At 43.1% G+C, this 19820-nt stretch overlaps 2 protein-coding genes across 2 annotated transcripts; one reads left to right on the top strand and one right to left on the bottom strand.

The window, feature by feature from the left end:
• On the top strand, window positions 1-15459 carry LOC142934226 (cilia- and flagella-associated protein 70-like). Its single transcript, XM_076078705.1, has 27 exons — window positions 1-247; window positions 353-539; window positions 1319-1414; window positions 1517-1602; window positions 2247-2327; window positions 2998-3189; window positions 3342-3524; window positions 6300-6394; window positions 6725-6810; window positions 7201-7334; window positions 7583-7729; window positions 8041-8049; window positions 8251-8328; window positions 8456-8547; window positions 8738-8798; window positions 8907-9089; window positions 9339-9470; window positions 9572-9703; window positions 10062-10195; window positions 10478-10593; window positions 11040-11342; window positions 11876-12042; window positions 12784-13083; window positions 13440-13529; window positions 13849-13950; window positions 14683-14730; window positions 14950-15459. The coding sequence occupies exons 1-27, from the start codon at window positions 173-175 to the stop codon at window positions 15046-15048; spliced, it is 3408 nt and encodes a 1135-aa protein (XP_075934820.1). The 5' UTR covers window positions 1-172; the 3' UTR covers window positions 15049-15459.
• LOC142934227 (transmembrane protein 138-like) lies at window positions 15094-19734 on the bottom strand. The gene is made up of 3 exons (XM_076078707.1): window positions 19542-19734; window positions 17604-17679; window positions 15094-15821 (listed from the first exon to the last, which is right to left on the bottom strand). Exons 1-3 carry the CDS (start codon window positions 19728-19730, stop codon window positions 15709-15711), a joined length of 378 nt encoding a protein of 125 aa, XP_075934822.1. The 5' UTR covers window positions 19731-19734; the 3' UTR covers window positions 15094-15708.
• Between the last annotated feature and the right edge of the window lie 86 nt (window positions 19735-19820).

Genomic DNA, 19820 nt, shown 5'->3' with positions numbered 1-19820 from the left:
TATTGCTGTTCTGTCAGTCCGTTGGGAAATATCAGATTCCACCTGAACGCACCACCATGTGTAGCGTCGTTTTCATGGAAACGGGACTCTAACCGAAGACGAAGAACCGAGCCTCAAACCGGTGGCTCGCTAACTTTAATATTAGTTTACCATTAGTCTGACGTTAAACACAATGGAGGCTGCTGAGAATACCGCAGAAACAAACCATAAAACGATCAACATAACCGTCGTCCGTGGAAATAACCTGGTACGCTCGTTGAACGTTGTAAACGTGTAGTTGAATACAAACATCGGGTCAGGACTTTAGGATCCACCGGATGTTAATTACATATTCTGTTTCCTCTCTTTTCAGCAAGGTGGAAAGACGGGCGGCCTCCAGAGTTTTGTGCAGGTTGAAGTGGATACACATGTGCTGGGAGAGTCGGAGAAGAAGCAGCTGGACCCAGCGGAGCAGCGCGTTGACTACGACTTCACCTGCAGCTTCCACTGCCCCAGTACCGCCCAGGCCCTCAGTGACATGGCCCACAAACCCATCATATGTAAGCTGGGTCTGTACATGTTGTTCCGTGTGTCCTGATATCTCACAGTGGAGATAACCAGCCTGACACGGACATGTGTAAACATTTATCTCCATCTCTTCTTTCAACTTCAATTCTCGTTTGACAACACAGAGGCTCTCAAATTCAACACACACAAAGAAAATAAAATGAGGGATATGTTAGATAAAAACATGGACTAAAAACAATATCATGTTGCATTGTTAGACACTAAAGAACATCCATGTCAGAGGCACAAAACATAAAAGCATGCAGAGTATGTGAAATATATAAGTCAGTCAGACACAGCTAAACAACAATAAAAGACATGCATGCAGGTAGATGAGGGTCGACCGGCAATTTCAAGACAGACAGACAGGTGATGACAGACAGACACAGACAGGTGACAACAGACAGATGGCGTTCCAAACGTAGTAACTTAATATTAACAGTAGATGTAACACTTTCATTGCTCACTGATAACCTACAGACAAAACAGATTAGAAAACCTTAACGTGTGGCTTTATTGTAAGTTATTGTCACACTGGCTAACTACTTTCATTTATTGTTGCCGTTGCGTTTCAGAAGAACCGGCTTAAATAGCCTTCAACATCTAAAATGTCCAGATTTCACTTTTGCTGCAATTTGGTTGTCTGATGATGGCGATATTTATTTTAGCATAATTAGTAGGTTTATCATTTCCCCCCTGATCAGATATCCTGCATTGACAGCCCTCAGTTTTCACAGCTCTGTTTGATGAAAGTTGGTTTTGTTGTGGTCAGTGACGGTGATGGAGTTCCTGCCCGAGGAGAAGAAAGTTGAGGCGAAGACAGCGATGCTGGGCCAGGCTGTGGTCGACCTGCTGCCGCTGCTACAAGGTACAGCTGGATGTGTCTAGATTGAAAACACGCCGCTGTATCTCCCTTAAATGTCTGTTTCTTTTACGTGGAGGTCAGAGAGATTTTCTCTTCCGTCTTCAGGTCGGTGCAGCTTCTCGTCCACAGTCCCACTGAATCCAGGGACGGCCTCCTCAGCCACAGAGTCCTCCCTGGACTCCTTCTGCAAGGTTGGTTGGTTAATGACTCGATAATAATACCCTCACTCATTATTAAGGGCAGTGCTTCTTTGTGGCCTTGTCATGTAGAGGAGTCAGATGCTCATACGGTCCATATTAATTATTAATACTTAATAAAAATGATTTTAATGGACTTACCACAGTAGGGGCCCATCAGCTAGTTTATTTTCTGTAGGCTCCTTAACATCCGCCATTGATCCGGCTATTCCTGCAATGAACTGCCAGACATTGCCATAATTTGAAACATTTTTTTCTGCTATGTAAGGGGTGAAAAGTGGTTTAATTAAAGGTTGTGCAATATAATATTTAGAGTGAGACACTGGAGAGTTATCAATCTGTAGACCTTCAACTACTGAGGTACTGTAGCCAAGTCTTTAATATTGCTTGTATTTATTTAGTGGACTAGCCAAAAACGGACATTCACGTGTGCTTATTTAATCTATTAATGCTTGCTCTATTAAGACATTTACCATTTCACAGTATGATTTTATTTTATAGAAAAGTCCTATTTACATCCACGAGATAAGATTATCACCCACCACTGGTTCACCCAGAGAGCTAGTGGATTGGATCTGAAACAGATGGAAGTTGTTCCTCCCAGATTTCTGTAATCAGTGAATGTTCCTCAGTCACAGAGCAGCTCGAATGTGGACACAGCAGTTAGAGCCAGAACTAAGCAGTTGGCCAGCCAAGTCCTTTCAAAGTGGACAAGGAAGGTATAATCCCATCAACTCACCAGAGCTTGTACAGTTAAAGTTTGGGTGGATCTCAAAACCTCCAACATGTCACCAAGTGACACCTTTTACTGTCACATGGAAAAGGTCTCGTGGCGTTGCTACATCACGGTCTCTAATCACACCTGCTCACAGTGGGCTGCAGTGTATGGACATCTGGCAGATAAGTACCAAGAGAAATAGTTCAAAAAAAGACGAGAATCATTGTAATCCAAGATATTTCAGACCAGAAAATGGAACATGATAAGGAGGCCACTTTTTAAACAAAATATGTTTTAAGACTTTTATTGCACCTAGTGTTTAAGGCGGGCATTCGATTTTTTTCACCAAGGCTGTGCTGAACTGAAAACTTGTCATGGTCTTTCTTAGATGTCCCTGCCAAACGTTTCACCACTGTCTGTACAATCTGTGATTTATTGCGCTCGGACTAGATGACAGAATCTCTAAACATGGCCTGTTTTTAGGCCACAAAAATCCAAAGGGCTGAATATTTTCCCTCCAGGGTTTGGAAATGCAATTAGTACCTTCAGGACAGTGAACCTCTGTCACTTTACACTTTACATCATTTAACAAATTGAATGGCATTTCCAGACAGTGTCATTAAACAATTAATAAATAAAACGTGAATGTGCCTCAGGTTGTGACCCCCCAGCAGTCCACCCTGGATGTGTGTGTCAGCGTGTCGAATCCAGTGCTGTCCGAGGCTGAACTATCAGCCTCCAACCTGCTGAAGGTTACAGTGGAGACCGCGTTCTCCATCCCCGAGTCATGGACATTGCAGTCCGGCCCCGCCTCCACTCCCTGCAAATACGCTGCTGCCCTGGAAGTCCCGCTTACTGCACAGGTGAGTGTGATATTTACTTTGTACTGTTTAAAGCCCTCCAACAAACAAAAACATGGAGGGACATTTAAGCACGTCATGATCTTAACATCGTCTGAATCTCTCCAGAGGGAAACATTCTAACACTGTGGCTGCTCGATTCCTCCGACTCCCAGAAAGACCAGGTGCTGTTGTTCTGTGAGGGGAAGCTGAAGGCAGGCGGGCAGAGGGAGCAAGATGGCCGACAGAGGAAGTGGCCCCATCAGGCCCTGCTGGTCCCGGGGAACCTCTTCCTGCCCGCTGCCTTCCTCCAGGAAGAGCCCGTGGAGCAGGAGGATGGCGAGCTGACTGGCTTACAGGTAACCGCACATGGGGCCTGCAACTGCTGCTAATTGCGTCAGCTGGAAGGCCTCGGTACGTTGATAGATGTTGACGTTGGGCACATCGCTGTCACCAACTGTCTTAAATATAGAACAGCGTGAAAGTGAAGGATGTCACATGAATGTCGTTCATTTAATAGATACGGACAGACTTTAAGGACAGTCATTTGACAGGCTTAGATAGTGACTAAAGAAGTTTAAATGCGTTAACAATATTAAAAGTAGGAAAAGTAAATATTCACAATAGCATATGTAATACTGTAGAACAGGGGTCACTAATAGGCGGACCGCGGTCCGGATCCGGACCCAGACGCTGTCCTATCCGGACCCGGACGTATAACTGATGGATAATTGAGAATTATACATTTTGGCGGAGCGCTTCTATTTTAACCTGCGCAGCTTTTCTAGCCTTTACGGTTCTCGGTCAGCAGTCCAGGAAACGCACCGACCAATTAGGCTACACGAGTTGTAAATCATCTCACGTGATGCTACTCAGCCAATCGAATATGTGTATTCCAAAATGCATCGTGAGTCGAGAGACGGGGAGAGAGAGAGCAGTGGGAGAAGCAGTTTCACACGGCGAGTGGACCTCGAAAACGCAGCTTTTAACAAAGAATGGACGGACTCTTATTTGTTCATTCTTCCTGCTCGCGCTACTAAACCACTCTGCCTCATGTGTTCAGATACCGTGGCCGATATTAAACGCACCGATGTGTAACGCCACCACGAGACCAAACATAACTCTTTTGAGCAAACACTCCAGTCTGAACTGAGGGCAAGATGTTGAGATGTGTAGAGATAGTTTATTATAAAGTTGACTGAGACCGTTATGATGTGAAATGGATTCAACAAAACAGAAGAAATAAGTTAACTCCAGCCAAACTCTTTCCTTTTTCATTTTCATTAATTTTTCTAAAATCAAGCACTTTCTTTTAAGATGCAAGTTTTGCAAAAGTTCTCTTTTGTGTATTTTATTTTTAGATGGAGCCCTTATTTTACTTGAAATGAGAGAACATTTATTTATGTATTCACGTCCACATTCACGTGATCGAACCTACTTTCTGGAACCGAGAACTGTGCTAAAGGAGTCTTTGTGTGACGGTCCACCTTGGAGCGCTGGCACACCACAAGTCCCGGCACACCTCCGTACATCCTTTTCCAGCCCGTGCCAGACGAACTTCGCTGCCACCAACTTCTGAGACGCCCTCTTGTCAGGGTGCGACAGCCCATGAATAGCGTTGAAGACCTGTTGTCTCCATTCGTCGGGAACAACCGGCCGTGGCTGGCCTGTGGAGACGTCACACAGGAGCATAGCGCCAGTTTCGCCAAACGGGACCACCTCCAACCGCTGTCCCGTAAGTGACCGGCCTCTATTCCTGTATAACTGGGTGAACCAACGATCTCCATCCATCTTGTCATAGTCCAATCCTAACTGGACAGCCCCGGTGACGGCCCTGGAGAGACTTTTCATGTCGTTTCACCAGGTTTTCGCTGAAAACCTGTGAAAACCTGTGAAAGCCTGGTGAAAACCTGGTGAAATGAAATGAAAAGTCTCTCCCGTTTGGCCAAACTGGCGCTACGCTCCTGTGTGACGTCTCCACAGGCCAGCCACGGCCGTTTTTTTTTTTTTTTGGTGATGTCATTAAATTAAACTATTTTTTCTAACATGGACAAGTTATTTATAAGTCTAACATGCTATATTTGTGCGTGCGTTCTGGTTTGTATGTTTTCTCCCCCTTCAAATTACAATCCAACAGCCTATCATCATACTTAACGATATAAAGTTGACACTGTCAGGTCCATTCTACATCCATTGTGTGCGGTCCCTTTAAGAATTAGGATTTGGGAGTGACGCGGATATTCTTTATTTGAGAAAAGTTCATATTTGTGTTGTCAAATTTAACTATGACCCTGAAATTCGGTCTCTTGTACTTTATTTTAAGATGCACCATTTTTAAAAGCTTTCCGTTATGTAACTTATTCTTTAATCCAGTCAATATTTTAATTTCTTTAAATTCATGTATTTGATTATTAATTATAATTCATCCAGTTAAATTTGAAAACTGACAAATATTGTTGAGATATTATTCAATTGCACTTTCTATAATTTATTTGACAGCCAGTTGTTGACTACATACAGACAGTAATACAACTGTTCGGCTACTTCAATACATATGGTACTAAATCATTGCGCAAATTAGACATTATTGTGATGTTCCGGACCTTTGCGTGAGGAAATTCTCTCGAAGTGGACCTCGGTGAATTTGAATTGAATACCCCTGCTGTAGAAGATCTAAAATGATTAAAGGGACCTTTTATGTGGATTTCCAATCCGTGTTGATCGTAAATGTTGTCAATTAAAGTAATGCATTTCTCAGTGTGAGCTATATTGACCCAGAAAGCTGATTGCTCCTGCTTGCACAGCCCTGCCAGTAGTGCCTACATGTCCCAGGATGCATTGCACCCTTCAGTCCAACAGGAGACTTCTGTTGGTCTTGAGGAGCCGCAGCATTTATTTGTGCACAAGCTGCAAACTCGACTGTACATTCACGTGAAATCCCCACAGCTGAACTTAAACTAAATTCAAACTCGTCTTTCTCGGTCAATGTAGAATAAACCGAGGAGTTAATTGCTTCAGTCGACCACATTTACCAATCAACCCTGATTGGACACACACATAAGAGGTGCAGAATTTTCCCTTTACAGTAACTCACACACAGAGTTACAGGGGTGAACGTCGAAATGTTCCTACAGGACCGGGAGTTTCGCAAAGAGGCGGAGACCATGAAGAATAGGGTGAGCTGGGACACAGAGATGCGCTGCTTCCTGGATGCAGGAGGAACCACCAGGTCTGCTACACACACTCCTCCTCCTATCTCACCATCATACCTGTTGGTCATGACTTTTAAGAGATTATTCTGGAAAGGGAAAGTCAATCATCAGTTTTTTTGGGGCTATCTCCGGGCTTTCTTCAAAATAATCACATTTAAGGAGCATAGACAGTACACAGAGTGTACTGTAGAACTTGGTTCCCCCATTCATTGCGTTTGAAGGCCAAATGGAAATGAAATGAGGAAGTGACAGAATTCACCTGATCTCGAAGTAACACCCTTATAAAACACGGAATTAGAAATAAAGATACAGAAAAAATATTTGAAAATATGTGCTTCAATGTTCAGGCTGCAGCAGAAGATCACTGAGAGCAGACTGTGGCCGGTGGAGATAATGAGGTCGACAAAGGCAGTAAAGATGGTGAGACAGCTTTGTTATCTAAAGATAGTTTCAGAATCAGTCCCTCTCTCTCTCTGTACTATATGTCCCCTGCAGTGTTCGCTCTCTAGCCTGAACCAAATATTAGAAATATGTGGGATAACATTCATATTAATTTCAGGCAAAATAGCAAAAAAGGTTAACCAAAGCTAATGTGAAACATTTTGTGAGCACTAAACATGTTTTCTGAGTTAAAAAAAACCTGAAGCAATGATCAATGACAGACCAAGCAATGTGTCATCTAGTCACGTGTGTGTGTGTGTGTGTGTGTGTGTGTGTGTGTGTGTGTGTGTGTGTGTGTGTGTGTGTGTGTGTGTGTGTGTGTGTGTGTGTGTGTGTGTGTGTGTGTGTGTGTGTGTGTGTGTGTGTGTGTGTGTGTAGCTAGATGAGGGGAACCCAGAGATCCCCTTCCATGGTGTGGCGTTTGTGGACATGGGGCGGCTGCTGTATCCTGGAGTCCGCCGCATCCGAGGAGCATACAGCATTCAGCCCTTCTCCGAGGCTGAGTTGCTGAAAAAGGTGGCACAAACATACACGTACAACTCATTAGCTTTAGATTTTTGTTCATTTATTCATAGTTCTTGATCAGGGTCTGGATTTACTGGATGTACACGACTGGAATTCCATCTTCTTTTTTAGAGGAACACTTTCTGGAAATATGTTTGTTGGCTTTCTTAACCAGAGTCTGATGAAATGATCAATATCAGCTCCACCCCTGCATGCCCAGTACATCAATAAGTTGTTTCTCATTGATCTTTTACTTAAAGGCCAAGCAGAGCGTCAGTGTGTTGAAGGAGCAGGCCAAGGCTGCAGCCAACGAGGTCAAAGCTCGTGCTGGCTCAGCTGCAGGGTCTTACAAGGCGAAGGCAGGGAAGAAACTGGATGGAGGGAGATCGAAGGAGCCAGCCAAAAAGGTCAGGATTTTATACATGAACTTTTAGTTTAGAGAATTTTCAGGAGCATGGAGACATAAAATAGGCCCTTAAACGTTTTGAAAAGCTTTTTGAAAAGTTTTTTTGTTTGCTTCACCAGCCCTAAACGTATCTAAAGGTGCTGTATACGAGATTGGGAGCATTTCTATCGGCTCTCAACATGGTGAAGGCTGAGACAGCGGCTAGCAGCTAACGGTGCTAACAGTGCAAACAATGGCATAAGTGCTAACAGAGCTAACAGTGTTTACCTGAGGGGTTAACCAGAGGGTGGGTGCTATGACTCCGTATGAGAGCAGTGCAGAGCCGGCCCGGCTATGTCAACACAGCAAGGTGAAGCTCTGCTAACAGCACACATAGAGGGAGAGTGACTCCACTACATCTTTAGATGATAGTTGTTTGCTGCTACATTAGTGCTGCACATCGTATAGAGCACCTTTAAACTTTACATCCAGGTTGTGCTTGTGAAGGTGGGACCCTAATGTTACCTGTTTCCATTATGGCAGCAACCTGCTAGTCAGTGCAAAATGACTCCAGCCGGCGCGGTGGCCGAAAGTGAGCCGCACGTCAATATGAAGGAAAGTGTAAGTTTTTACAGAACAACAACACAACTCTGTTCAGTATTACACCATCATTTACTGGAAACTGTGGTTGTAGTTACAGTCTAATACAGATTATAGCATATTAACACCTAATTCCTGTTTATTGCAGATTTATGGGGAGGCCAGAACTTATATTATCATTGAGATAGCCTTGGAGAAACCGCTGGTACCCAAACCATCTCCAGAGGAACTGTCCAGAAGGTAATGTGTTAAATATATCCTTAAAGTGTCCCGTGGTCACTAAGTTTGACCTGGTTCTATTGGCTACTCTGTCTTGCTAGAATGAATCATACTCATTTTAAGGGACCGTTTTTATGCACTCTGGTCTATTACATTTGGTCGTAGCACGAACGGCTGAGTATGTGCTGAGATGTGTCTCTATTTCCTGCAGGGTGAAGGCGTTGATCCCACCCAGAACTCCACTTCCAGTGGGTCCCGACATAGCAGAAAGAGTAAAACACAGACACACAGAGACACACACACACGCACAAAATGAACCACACACCAGCGGAGAGTTTGCTTCCTTGCTGAATTCTCTCCACCGGTGCGTTTTCCTGCAGGCAGTGCTGGACTTCCACAGACAGGTGGGCAACGTGGTGACCAATGTTTGGCACCAGTACGGGGAATTGTTCGGAGCCAGATGCAAGCCGCCGGAAAACTGCAGCCGGGAGCAAATGAATGTTCAGATGATGGGATCGCTCAATGACTCTGGGAGATATCTCGCCTTCAAGGAACAGATGAAGGTCAGAACATACATTCTCACAGAAACCCTGAGTGGATCTGTATCAGGTTTTTGTTTTACTGAGGGGGTGGCTCTTCTGTAACTATTTGACCACATACATGTTTGTGTGTGTGTGTGTGTGTGTGTGTCTGTGTGTGTGTGTGTGTGTGTGTGTGTGTGTGTGTGTGTGTGTGTGTGTGTGTGTGTGTGTGTGTGTGCATGTGTGTGTGTGTGCATGTGTGCATGTGTGTGTGTGTGTGTGTGTGTCTAGCATGCAGTGGTGAGGATCGTACGCGACAAGATGCAGCGAACTGAGTCATTCACTGACCCTCAGGAGCTAAAACTTTTTGTCAGCCAGCTCTATGTCTACCTGGTGGACGAGATGCACATAGCTCTCAACAAGGTAACACACACACACACACACACGCACACACACATAAAGTGTATGTGATTCTACTGTGTGTGTATATATATTTATGTTCATTTTTATCCTCTCCTCACCAGATTTATTCAGATGACGTCGTTGATGATGACTCCCCGGATGAGATCCAGTTGAGTTCTTCTCAGCTCAGACATTTTGCCAGAGAGGCTCAGCTTACTGGGGATTATCAGCAGGCTGTTCAGTACTACCAAGAGGTACAACAGCACTAAAAGACATACTCGCCTCTCTTTACACTTCTGCTCCTCACTCATAATGAATGAGGAAAAGGACTTGCTGAAGAACTTCACAGATGTCTATTCATCCACTGTTTTCAGGCCTCTAAATGAATTAGTTGTCACACATGTCCACACATGTCCGCACTGGCTTCTGTTTGTCTTGTAATCCTTGGAGCATATCAGTGTTTTTGGGTGTTTGTTTCTTGTCCTAAGTGACCACAAGTCATGTGCAGTGATTAATAATAATCTCGACGCAGATAATGACTAGATAAGATAATGGCTGGTAAAATAACTAACTAAACTTGCCACTGAATTTTTGTTTTCTGTTTCCCTGCAGTTGGTGGTGAGGCACCCGAATGAGCCCTCCCACAGGTTTGAGTGGGGAAGCTTTTACATGCAGACCGGAGACTACATGAAGGCCAAAGAGTGTTTCCATAACGCCGTGTCCGTCCAGCAGGCACACCAGCCCAGGTTAGAAATGCTCCAGTTACACTTAAAACATTGATATATATATATATATATATATATATATAGCCATGAGCTCAACACAGAGATCCTGAGTCTGTCTACTGTATATATCAATGAGAATAGAATAGTTGTCGGGTGTCTATTGGCATTGTGTAACAGGACACCACAAACATAGTTCCAGTTCTCTGCTCCCAATCAGTGCTAAGCCACACAGCAACAAACCACGTTAAAGGTTAAAAACTGGGAAGTGGTGACCTGTGTGTCTGTGTTCTCTTGTTTCTCCAGCCTGATGATGTGCGGGGTCTTGACAGCGATGTTTGAGCGTCACAAGGAGGCCCAGACCTTCCTGGAGAGGGCCACCAGCATCGACCCGCCCAGTGTGGTGGCCTGGACGCTGCTGGGTGAGATGTAGTCCTACTCACTGCTCTTTAACCTGTGAACCTGCTGCTAACAAAGAACACGTACTGGACAGACTGCTGCTGCCGTCACTCTTTTTGCCAACGATCAGATATTATCCAGTCAGGGTTGTCTACACACAGTATGACGGAGGCTCCTGTGAGACATATACAATACACAAGACACTTGAGATGTCTTTGTGTATTTTTACCAGAGTGTGTGACTGGCATTGTTTTCTTCTTAAAAATGCAAAAAAAAACCGAATGCAAATACACAACAATGGTAAATATTCAAAAGTAATCAGCACAAAAATTAACTTTTAGAAACTTTGGTTGAAAAACATTAATTTCAGCCGTCACAATCTCTGACCCTAAACGACTGTGAGTGGTTAACACAGATGCATGCTGGGAATTGCACAGTCTCATTTCACGTTTCTGGCTCTGCTGTCCAGGTTTGCTCCATGAGATGCAGAGCGACTCCATCCTGGCTGAGAGGGCTTTCCTGGAGGCCAGAAGGCAGCTGAGGGCAAACGAAGCAAAGAAGAGGGAGGAGGAGACGACGGACAGGGAGAAAGACGAGGGGGAGGAGAAGAAAGATGAGGGGGAGGAGGAGACGACGGACAGGGAGAAAGACGAGGGGGAGGAGGAGAAAGACGAGGGGGAGGAGGAGAATGACGAGGGGGAGGAGGAGAAAGAGCAGCGAGAGGATGAGGAGACAGACACGGCTGCATGTCAGTCTCCCACCGATAAGAAAGGTGAGCTGCAGTGGGATTATTATCATCTGAATGTAGTCATGTGTTGGTTTTCTCTCGTCACATCGAGGGAAACCAGGCAGCCGGCATGAAATCCATTAACACTTTAAACAGAAACGCTAGAGGCCACTCCTGTTCTAATGGATCTCGTCATGAGTCTTCAACGCCACAGAGAATACATGACGAAACACACTGAGATCTGTTAATGATCACATCCAAAATACTTTTTATTTGTAACATTTACTATGAAATCTCAAATAACAGGAAATGGTGCATGTTTGACAACTTCTCAAATAGTAATGGATTGTAGTTGTAGTTTTATTTCTATTCTTGTGCACTTGATTTAATCTATCAGGACAGAAAACCTCAAATGTTGATAAAGAATGTTGATTTATATCAGGGTGTCACATGCATTGAGAAGCTCAAGCTAATTTATACACAGTTTAGATGCAGTCTGTTGGTAAGAACCACCTAAAAAGAATCTCTTCTGTCTGCGATGCTCGCTACCTGACAATGTTACCGTCGTTTTCTCTCAGACCCAAAGTGTGGAGACCAGGACCAGAACCAGGACCAGAACCAGGACTCAAAGGTGCAGAGAGACTCTCCAGTGCAGCGTGTCGGCTCCAGATCAGCTCCAGCTAAACTCTCCTCCACCATTTACACAATGACTGTTCAGTTCCTGCTGCAGAACTGTGCTCTGCAGGTAAAACACACACACACACACACACACACACACACACACACACACACACACAGTGGCTGGTGGTTTGTCAAGCTGACCAGCCAGCTGGACTCACAGTGATCAAGTATGAATGAAAGCAACCTACGATGTTCAGTACTCAGATGACCCTTTAGTTTAGTGAGTTATGGAGCAGAAGTTATTTATGACCACTGTTGATGCTCCAACATCTGGAATATGACAGTTAGCCGTGGAAAGGTTATAAATTGTGGAAATCGGTTTTCAGAAAGTCAAAACACATTGTGGAAAAAAGGAGAATCTGCAATTGTTTTTAGATTACGCATTTATATTTCATTTATATTGGCATGCTAACAATTGTCAGCAGTAAAGTTTCCATAAAAGTTAGGGACTCTCAGATATCGGGCCGATACTGACACGAATACAAATTATATGTTTGAATAATTAAACATTATGAACTGGAATTCTGATTCCTGTTCAAGTTTTGACCAATTTAAAAGGTTTACACTCAAATTGTGATTCCTGTAAATTTAGAAGATTTTTCACCAAGTTGCTGGCGTACGATTTATTATTTTAATAATAAATAACAATTCAATACATTTTATTTATGTTTATTAATTCAACACTGGTATCAGATCGGTACTCGATATCGACACTGAAAAAGTCAGATCGGTGCATCCTTAACAACAAAAGGTCCATGTTGTGGTTGCAAACAGTCATCAGCAGTCACTGTCTTCCTGTCGTCAGATGGCGGAGCGAGCTCTGTCCCTGGAGCTGTTGTTAGACGGTGGTCCCAGCGTCTCCTACCCTCTCCTCCTGGCCCAGTTGCAGCTGCTCAGAGCTGACTACTGCGGTGCCGCCGCCAGCCTCGAGGATGTGCTGTTTCACAGAGATGCGTGGGCGCTGAACGGTCACGTTCACTTCCTGCGGGGGGCGTTCACTGATGCGATGGAGAGCTACGAGCAGAGCCTGAACTTCCCGCAGCCGCCGTCAGACACTCACCTGGTCCTCCTCCGCCTGGGATCCATCTACCTCCAGCAGGAGAAGGTCAGATATCGACACGAGCTTCAGCTCCCTCTGATCACTCAGATAGTTCACTCGTGTGCTGTCTCTGATGAATCTGCCACGTCTAGGAAGAACTACAAACTGCTATTACAAAGTATTGTAGTCATAGTAAGGTTTTCTAGAATCGCAAAAATTGGCCAAAAAGGTCAGGAACAATATGTTTTCCTGGACAAGTTTAAATTTGCAGCACAATTATGATAAAGCTTTAAATGTGTACAACCATGTGGGTGTGTCATAGGGCACAAATCACAGAATTCCCATTTAAGTTGTTGCATGTCACTGCAAAACCTCTTGTATGAAGCGACTAACTACAGTGTAATCAATCTCTTATCTTTCAGTTTGACCAAGCCAAAGGTGTCTACCTGCGGGCTTGTGAGGAGTCTGCCTCCTGCCTGACCTGGCTGGGCCTGGGCACCGCCTGCTACCGAGTAAAATCCCATCTCCACATATTTAGACGCAATTGAATTCTGGTTTTGAAAGGATACAAAGCGGTCTCATTCAAGCGTTGTGTCTTGTGGCGTTACGGTGTTTAACGGGTTATTTCTTCATCAACACTGCTGGGCTCAGTGATTTCACACAACAATCATGTCCACACACCAGCATTGTCAGGTTTCAAGTACTGTCCTCATTCTACTGTGAACAAAGCTCAGGTTACCCGAGCGTACTGTGTAGTTCCTGCAGTTGTGGAGTTGTTGTCTTTTACTCTGGGAGGAGGTGAGCCCCGCTTGTGCTTGTGTGTGTTTGTAGCTGGAGGAGCTGTGTGTCGCTGAGGAGGCTTTGACTGAGGCCAACCATCTGAACAGCCAGAACGCAGAGGTGTGGGCTTACCTGTCTCTGATCTGCCTCAGGGTGAGTGATGACCTGAAAAAACACACTAGCTGTGTCCCAGTTCAAGCTCGGCCTCCCTTGAAGTCTGTATTTCAAGACAGAGTGGGACACAATGGGCCGACGCTACAAGAATCCCTAAAAAATATCCCAAAGACATGTAGCTTTTCTTTACCCAAACACGGGGTGGTGGGGGGGGGGGGGGGGGCACAGCTGGTGAATCCTAATGTTCTTAGTATCCCAGCATCCTTTGCTCATGGATCACATGACCTAGTCATATTCTTTGCGGAGACTCAACTTCATGCGAGGACGAAAAGCAAGTTCAGCTTAACCGAAGAGTGTAGAAGCAAAGAGACGACACTCTGGTGCATTTTTGACAACCGCCACTAGATGGCTCTGCTGTACGAACACATGAATATCCCTCATTTAGGTAACTATGTACTAAAAGAATCCAGAGTTATTTTCCTCGGCATAAAGAGCGAGCATCAGACCCAATGGATTATGCTGCTCTGTACTCCTGCTAGCTTCTTTCTAGCTGTGTGCTTCTGTAGTAATGTTTATATTGGCTGTAATTCATCGCTTTTATTACCTTATAATACATCCATGGGCTGTATGCTGTAAAGCCTGTACCGTGGTGGATGTATTAACGTCCCTGTTCCCAAACAACCGGCTATCAGCCAGTAGCTATAGTAGCACGACATAAACAGAATCTCACATAGTATATGTTCAACCATGCAATGAACCTTTTGTTTTCAGTCGGGCAAACGAGAGGAGGCTGAGCAGTTCTATAAATACGCAACAAGGGTGAGTTCGTCTGGTGTTTTTATCCGCTGTTTAAAGTAGAGCTGGGATCAGTTTTTGAATATGTTGTTAATTGTTGATGATGCTGAGAAATCTCAAATTTGTATGTTTTTTTAGTGAACAAATAAACCTAATTTTTTCTCCTTGAGTTAGTAAAATACATGATTTCACATAAAGAAACTCTCATCTCATGAAAACCTTTTCTCATTTGTTGGCATGCAGTTCAACCTGCAGAAGGAGTCGCTCCTCAAAGAGTTCGGTGAGCTGAAGCATCAGCTCCTCTTCACTCAGCTAATGTCCTGCTTAGAAACAACCTCATAAAGTTCATTTGATACAAAACACACACGTTTCAGAAGACATTTTTATTGTACTTTAAGCATTTAACACTTCATGGGAAAATGAAACACGGTCAGATTTTACAGACTGTGGAGATCAGCAACTGTCAAAGCTGCAATAAAGTCAAACGCTGTTCAATATCCACATTACAAACAAACTCAAAGCAACACAAATAGTCTCAAATGTGTATAAAACAACTGTAATATTGTCTGTTAAAAAATATACAGCATTAACAAAAGAAAAGACAAACGGCATGTGGTGACAGCTATCACAGAATATTTTTAATTGTTTCACTTTTCATGTAATTCTTACCTGATGAGACCTTGTTGTTCTAAAACGTCTCAGCAGATTTTGGCACAATCCTTCCTGCTTTGGAGGGAAATGTTCTGTGGAAAATGTTTCTGGTTTTCAAATCCTGTCAAATCTATTTGTAATGTATGTTTTACATTAAATGCATTTCAAGCCTGATTGTATTTCTTTTTTCAAGTGTTCCCAAAATGCTATTGGTATCGTCTTGCAAATGCACTTCAAACACATTTAAATACACTGTACTGAAGTGGCCATCTTTTCCCCAAATGCACACTTCATTGAAACACCTTTGCTCTCCATATGGGACCTTTTTATTGGGTTATTTTTGCAGTGAGGTCACTGTCTGACCCGAGCGAACAGTTCCCGCATCCACGGCGAATCCTCATAGAGGCGAGGGTCACCCAGATACTCTGACGTCCTCTTGTACAAGTAGTAGTACAACACAGAGGCTGTGGACAGAAACATACGTGAGGAAAAATCCACTAAATAATACAAACATATCCACTTGTTTCTACCCTTTCAGTCCGTTCCAAGGTGCTCTGAGTGATGTTAGTTTATTACAGGTGCTGACAGATCTGCTTTCAGAATATATTTAAACAAATGAAGGACGGTGCTTTCAATACGCAGTCAGCAGCACAACTAATGCGAAGACAAACGAAGTGTATCATTTCGCTTGAATCTCTATTAACCCAATTTGGTTGTTCAGTGGGGAAATGAAGAACTAATCACGCCTTACTTATATTTCTGCAAACTCTCGTCATGTTCTTTCAGAATTCATGTCATCAACTTTCAGTATTGTCAAGAAAATCAACTTGCTTCAGTTAGAAGAGCCCATCACACTGAACCATGTTACAGAGACGCATGTTATTTGTATAAATACATATATTAGTGTCCCTTTTTTAGTTTGTATAATTCATCATTCATTTCCAAGAGAGCGGCTCCGGTGTTCTGACTTTGGACAAAGATTGAGGTTACTTGAGAGGTTGAGAGGTTACTTGTGATTGTACAAAGACAGAGAAATAAGGAAATCCCCTCCAGCATTTACAACTACAGCTCAGCCCAGCGGGGTTCGTACTGCGTCTTCAGGAAGGTTCACAATGAGAGAGATGTTGTGATGCAACAGTGGATCACACAGTATGAGTAACCGTCTTTGTGGGTCTTAAGTAGCAGACAACACAGAGAGACAAATAAAACGTTCTCAAACTTAATACGGGATCAGAGAAGAACAACAGCTCGACAATAAATCCTGTTATCCACTTAAGAGCTTATACGTGTATGAAAATCACACCCGCGTGGCGATGTGAGCGTGCTGCTGGAGAGGAGAGACTAACTCACTCTAAGCTGTCTGTCAGTGACCCTCTTCAGTGATAATCACACTGAAATTCAGCGGTTCAGAGGTCTGAGAGCAGGTCACAGAAACACAACTTCATGCTCGAATAGTGTCACTCAAACAAGGATTCACTCTCTTGTAAAGATTTCTGCTTTGAGAGGAAAACGCTCCATGTTGAGACGAGTCAGCATCTTTGTACTTCTGCTCAATGTTTTATATTGAATGTGTTTTTGGTTAGATGCCTGAAATAAGTTTTGTGGTGAACAGAAGCTTAACAGATTTTAGCGTTTTGTTCTACGACATTAAAAAAGCATCAGTAAATACCCCTCTCAGGAATTGTGAAGCTTTAACGTGTCTTAAAAAAAGGCGGTTGCTAACAAATGGCTACAAAACATCATCACGTCTACTAGTCCGCCTTCACAGCCTCGTTGTCTTTGTACGAGCGCTCATGTGACCGTTGTGTAGTTTGTTTCAAATATCATAAAAGTGGTTTTCAATTGTGAAGATTATCTCGCTGAACAAAATGTGTAAGTATCATCGTTTGTTAGCGCTTATTCTCTGCAGTAATCATTTTGTCGAGGGAACCAGTGAGATGCTAACTTCCGGGGTTGGCCTATAAAAACACGTCTTCTCTGCTGCACTTTGATGAGTCATTTCTCACTAAACAACTAACTCCTGTAAACTGAGCATGTGTCAAATCTAAAATATAATGGATGTCAATAGTACCGCTTCTCTTGTTTCATTTAAGATTACACACTGTTCAGTTACCCTCTGTGTTCTGAAAAAGACCGATCCTTTGACATTCTTAAACAAAGCTCTGTCGACAGCAGTAGACACTCAAAATAAATTGCATTCGGTCGGCTTTAAAAATGATTTAAATGTGGTAAAATGTTCATCTTACCGACTCTTTGGAACACAAACAGCACCTGAAGGCCGTCCGTCCAAATAAATCTGTTGGTATTCAGCCAACGTAGATTCTGGAAAGATTATACAGAAAACATTGACGGTCATTTTGATGTTGCATCTTTTATAAATGGAGGCAAAAGACTACAAATTACAATTTACTCACTAATATTAAACAGATTTTGCTGCCATTGCTAGAAATGGCAAATCAAACATTTCACTGTGTGCACATTTATTTTGAATTTCATGAAAGTTTTAGGATTTTGCCGCCTCAAAGCCCTTATGAATGTTCCTTTGTTTATTACTATTATATGAAATCCATGCTTGACACTTCAATACAACCTGTCAGGTTGCCCCATTATTTTGTCTGCTTTCTCTTCCTCCCTTCTGTATTCGTAGACTTGTTTTATTGAAGAATAGCCACCAACAAAGCTCCACCTAATTTGGTGATAAACGCATTTATTTTAATATTTAATTGAAATTCTTTTGTAATTTAAAAGTTTTTTGTTTGAAGCAGCAAATCTGAAAATGGTGGGTTTTCATTAGTAGTTAACTAAACACGACTCAGACAGCTGCACTGCTTTCCAAATGACACACTTTTGCTCTTTACTTCTCGTACACACTGCAGCTGCCTTTACAAAGTACGTACTATGCAACTGAGACCCTCTTGCTCATTTATACTCGCAGAGCATTGTGGGTCAGAATAGCCAGAAAGGCGACCGGATGTAGTACAACATCATTTTGGCATAGCCTACTATGTATTTGGGACAAACGAAATATGTTCCTGGCATGCTAAGTAGTTCGGCTCGAGACCTATGTTTGATAAATTGTGCCCACATTCTGTCCACATCTCACTGAGATCCGAACTCTGGCCACCTCGGTATGTGGTCTGGCTGATCGGATCCCACTTTAAATCTACAGCTATCATTTAACCTCCTCCAAAAAACACCTCCATCATTTGAAACTGGTCCTAACCTGTACAAAGACTACGTTGATGTTGTTTTCAAATACAAGAAATACAGACTGTGCAAGTTCTGAAATTCGTTCTGCCAATTACACCATAACAGAGAGAGCGCAACATTACAAAATGTGCATTTCGGTTGATAACCTTTCTATCATAGTCCATATTGACATGTGGTCAGCAGAGCTGAGATTGAAGTCTGGCTTTATTTTTAGAATTGAATCTTGCTTTCCATTATTAACGAGAAAAAGACCTGTTTTCCTCTCTGTATTGGACGATGGGGTTGTTATTTATGGGCGGACAGTTCCACTCTCAAACCCTTAGATGCAGTAAATCACTCCGCCTTAAGATTCATCAGTGTGGATTGTTACAGGACACACACACACACACACACACACACACACACACACACACACACACACACACACACACACACAACACTGCCTACTTTACCAAAATACCCACTTGCCTGCTCGTCCAGTGAGCAGCATTTGTACCTATTTATTTGTAAAGCTATTTTACAAAAGGCTTCCCCTCCGTTTCTCAGCTCTGCATTCTTAAAATGTTGGACTCCTGCTCACAGACATGGCTCATCCTGCAGTTATAGAGCTGCTTTTTGTTACCGTGACCCACATACGTGGACTATACTTCAACAAAACTTTGAGTAGACCTCGTTAATGACACAAGGCCAAGGTTTAATTGCTGCTCTTAGTTTGTAACTGTCAATGCTATTATTATTTTTTCTGTTTTAATTGATAAAGCCATGCATTCTTATATCATTTCTATATTACTTTAGTCGTCTCTCCACTATTGACAATAAGGATCCTCCCTCCATGTGTTTTCCAAGGTTTTAAATAAAATAAACGCGTCCCGGCGTGACCGAAATGACAAAGGTTGCGTTGACAAAGACTGAGTGTAACCACGAGCCTTGGATCTTAATATATCTCTGCACATTTGTGCACAAACAGCTCGTACCATAAGCCAGGAGTGGAGTATGATACTGAAGGTCAGATAGAGAGCAGAGAGCATTAGCGCAGCTCTAAACCGCTCCAGCAATATGGCGACCAGGCCGATCTGGAACACGTAGGTGTTAAACAGCATCAACAGAATGATGATCAGGTTGAACAGGATGCCAATGTCCTGGATTCTGTTGAGGAAGAGCATACAGGAAAAAAAAGAAAAGACAAGAGAGAAGCGGGATGTGAGACCAGCAGAAAGAAAAGGGACGGGAACAGAAAGATTACTGTCTTTGTA

Source organism: Anarhichas minor, unplaced genomic scaffold (assembly GCF_050575085.1).
Source record: "Anarhichas minor isolate MPS153535 unplaced genomic scaffold, ASM5057508v1 ptg000067l, whole genome shotgun sequence".
In the NCBI taxonomy this organism is placed as follows: Eukaryota; Metazoa; Chordata; class Actinopteri; order Perciformes; family Anarhichadidae; genus Anarhichas; species Anarhichas minor.
This window is presented reverse-complemented; position numbering and strand designations above follow the sequence as displayed.

Bases quoted from the DNA above. Each gene is read 5' to 3' on its own strand.
- LOC142934227 (XM_076078707.1), bottom strand. From the start codon at position 19,730: ATGCTCTTCCTCAACAGAATCCAGGACATTGGCATCCTGTTCAACCTG. The intron at 17,680-19,541 runs GTACGAGCTGTT...TAATCTTTCCAG, and splicing joins TACTCCACTCCTGGCTTATG to AATCTACGTTGGCTGAATAC. The intron at 15,822-17,603 runs GTAAGATGAACA...TTCTGTCCACAG, and splicing joins GTTTGTGTTCCAAAGAGTCG to CCTCTGTGTTGTACTACTAC.
- LOC142934226 (XM_076078705.1), top strand. From the start codon at position 173: ATGGAGGCTGCTGAGAATACCGCAGAAACAAACCATAAAACGATCAAC. The intron at 8,799-8,906 runs GTAAAACACAGA...GTTTTCCTGCAG, and splicing joins GTCCCGACATAGCAGAAAGA to GCAGTGCTGGACTTCCACAG. The intron at 11,343-11,875 runs GTGAGCTGCAGT...GTTTTCTCTCAG, and splicing joins GTCTCCCACCGATAAGAAAG to ACCCAAAGTGTGGAGACCAG.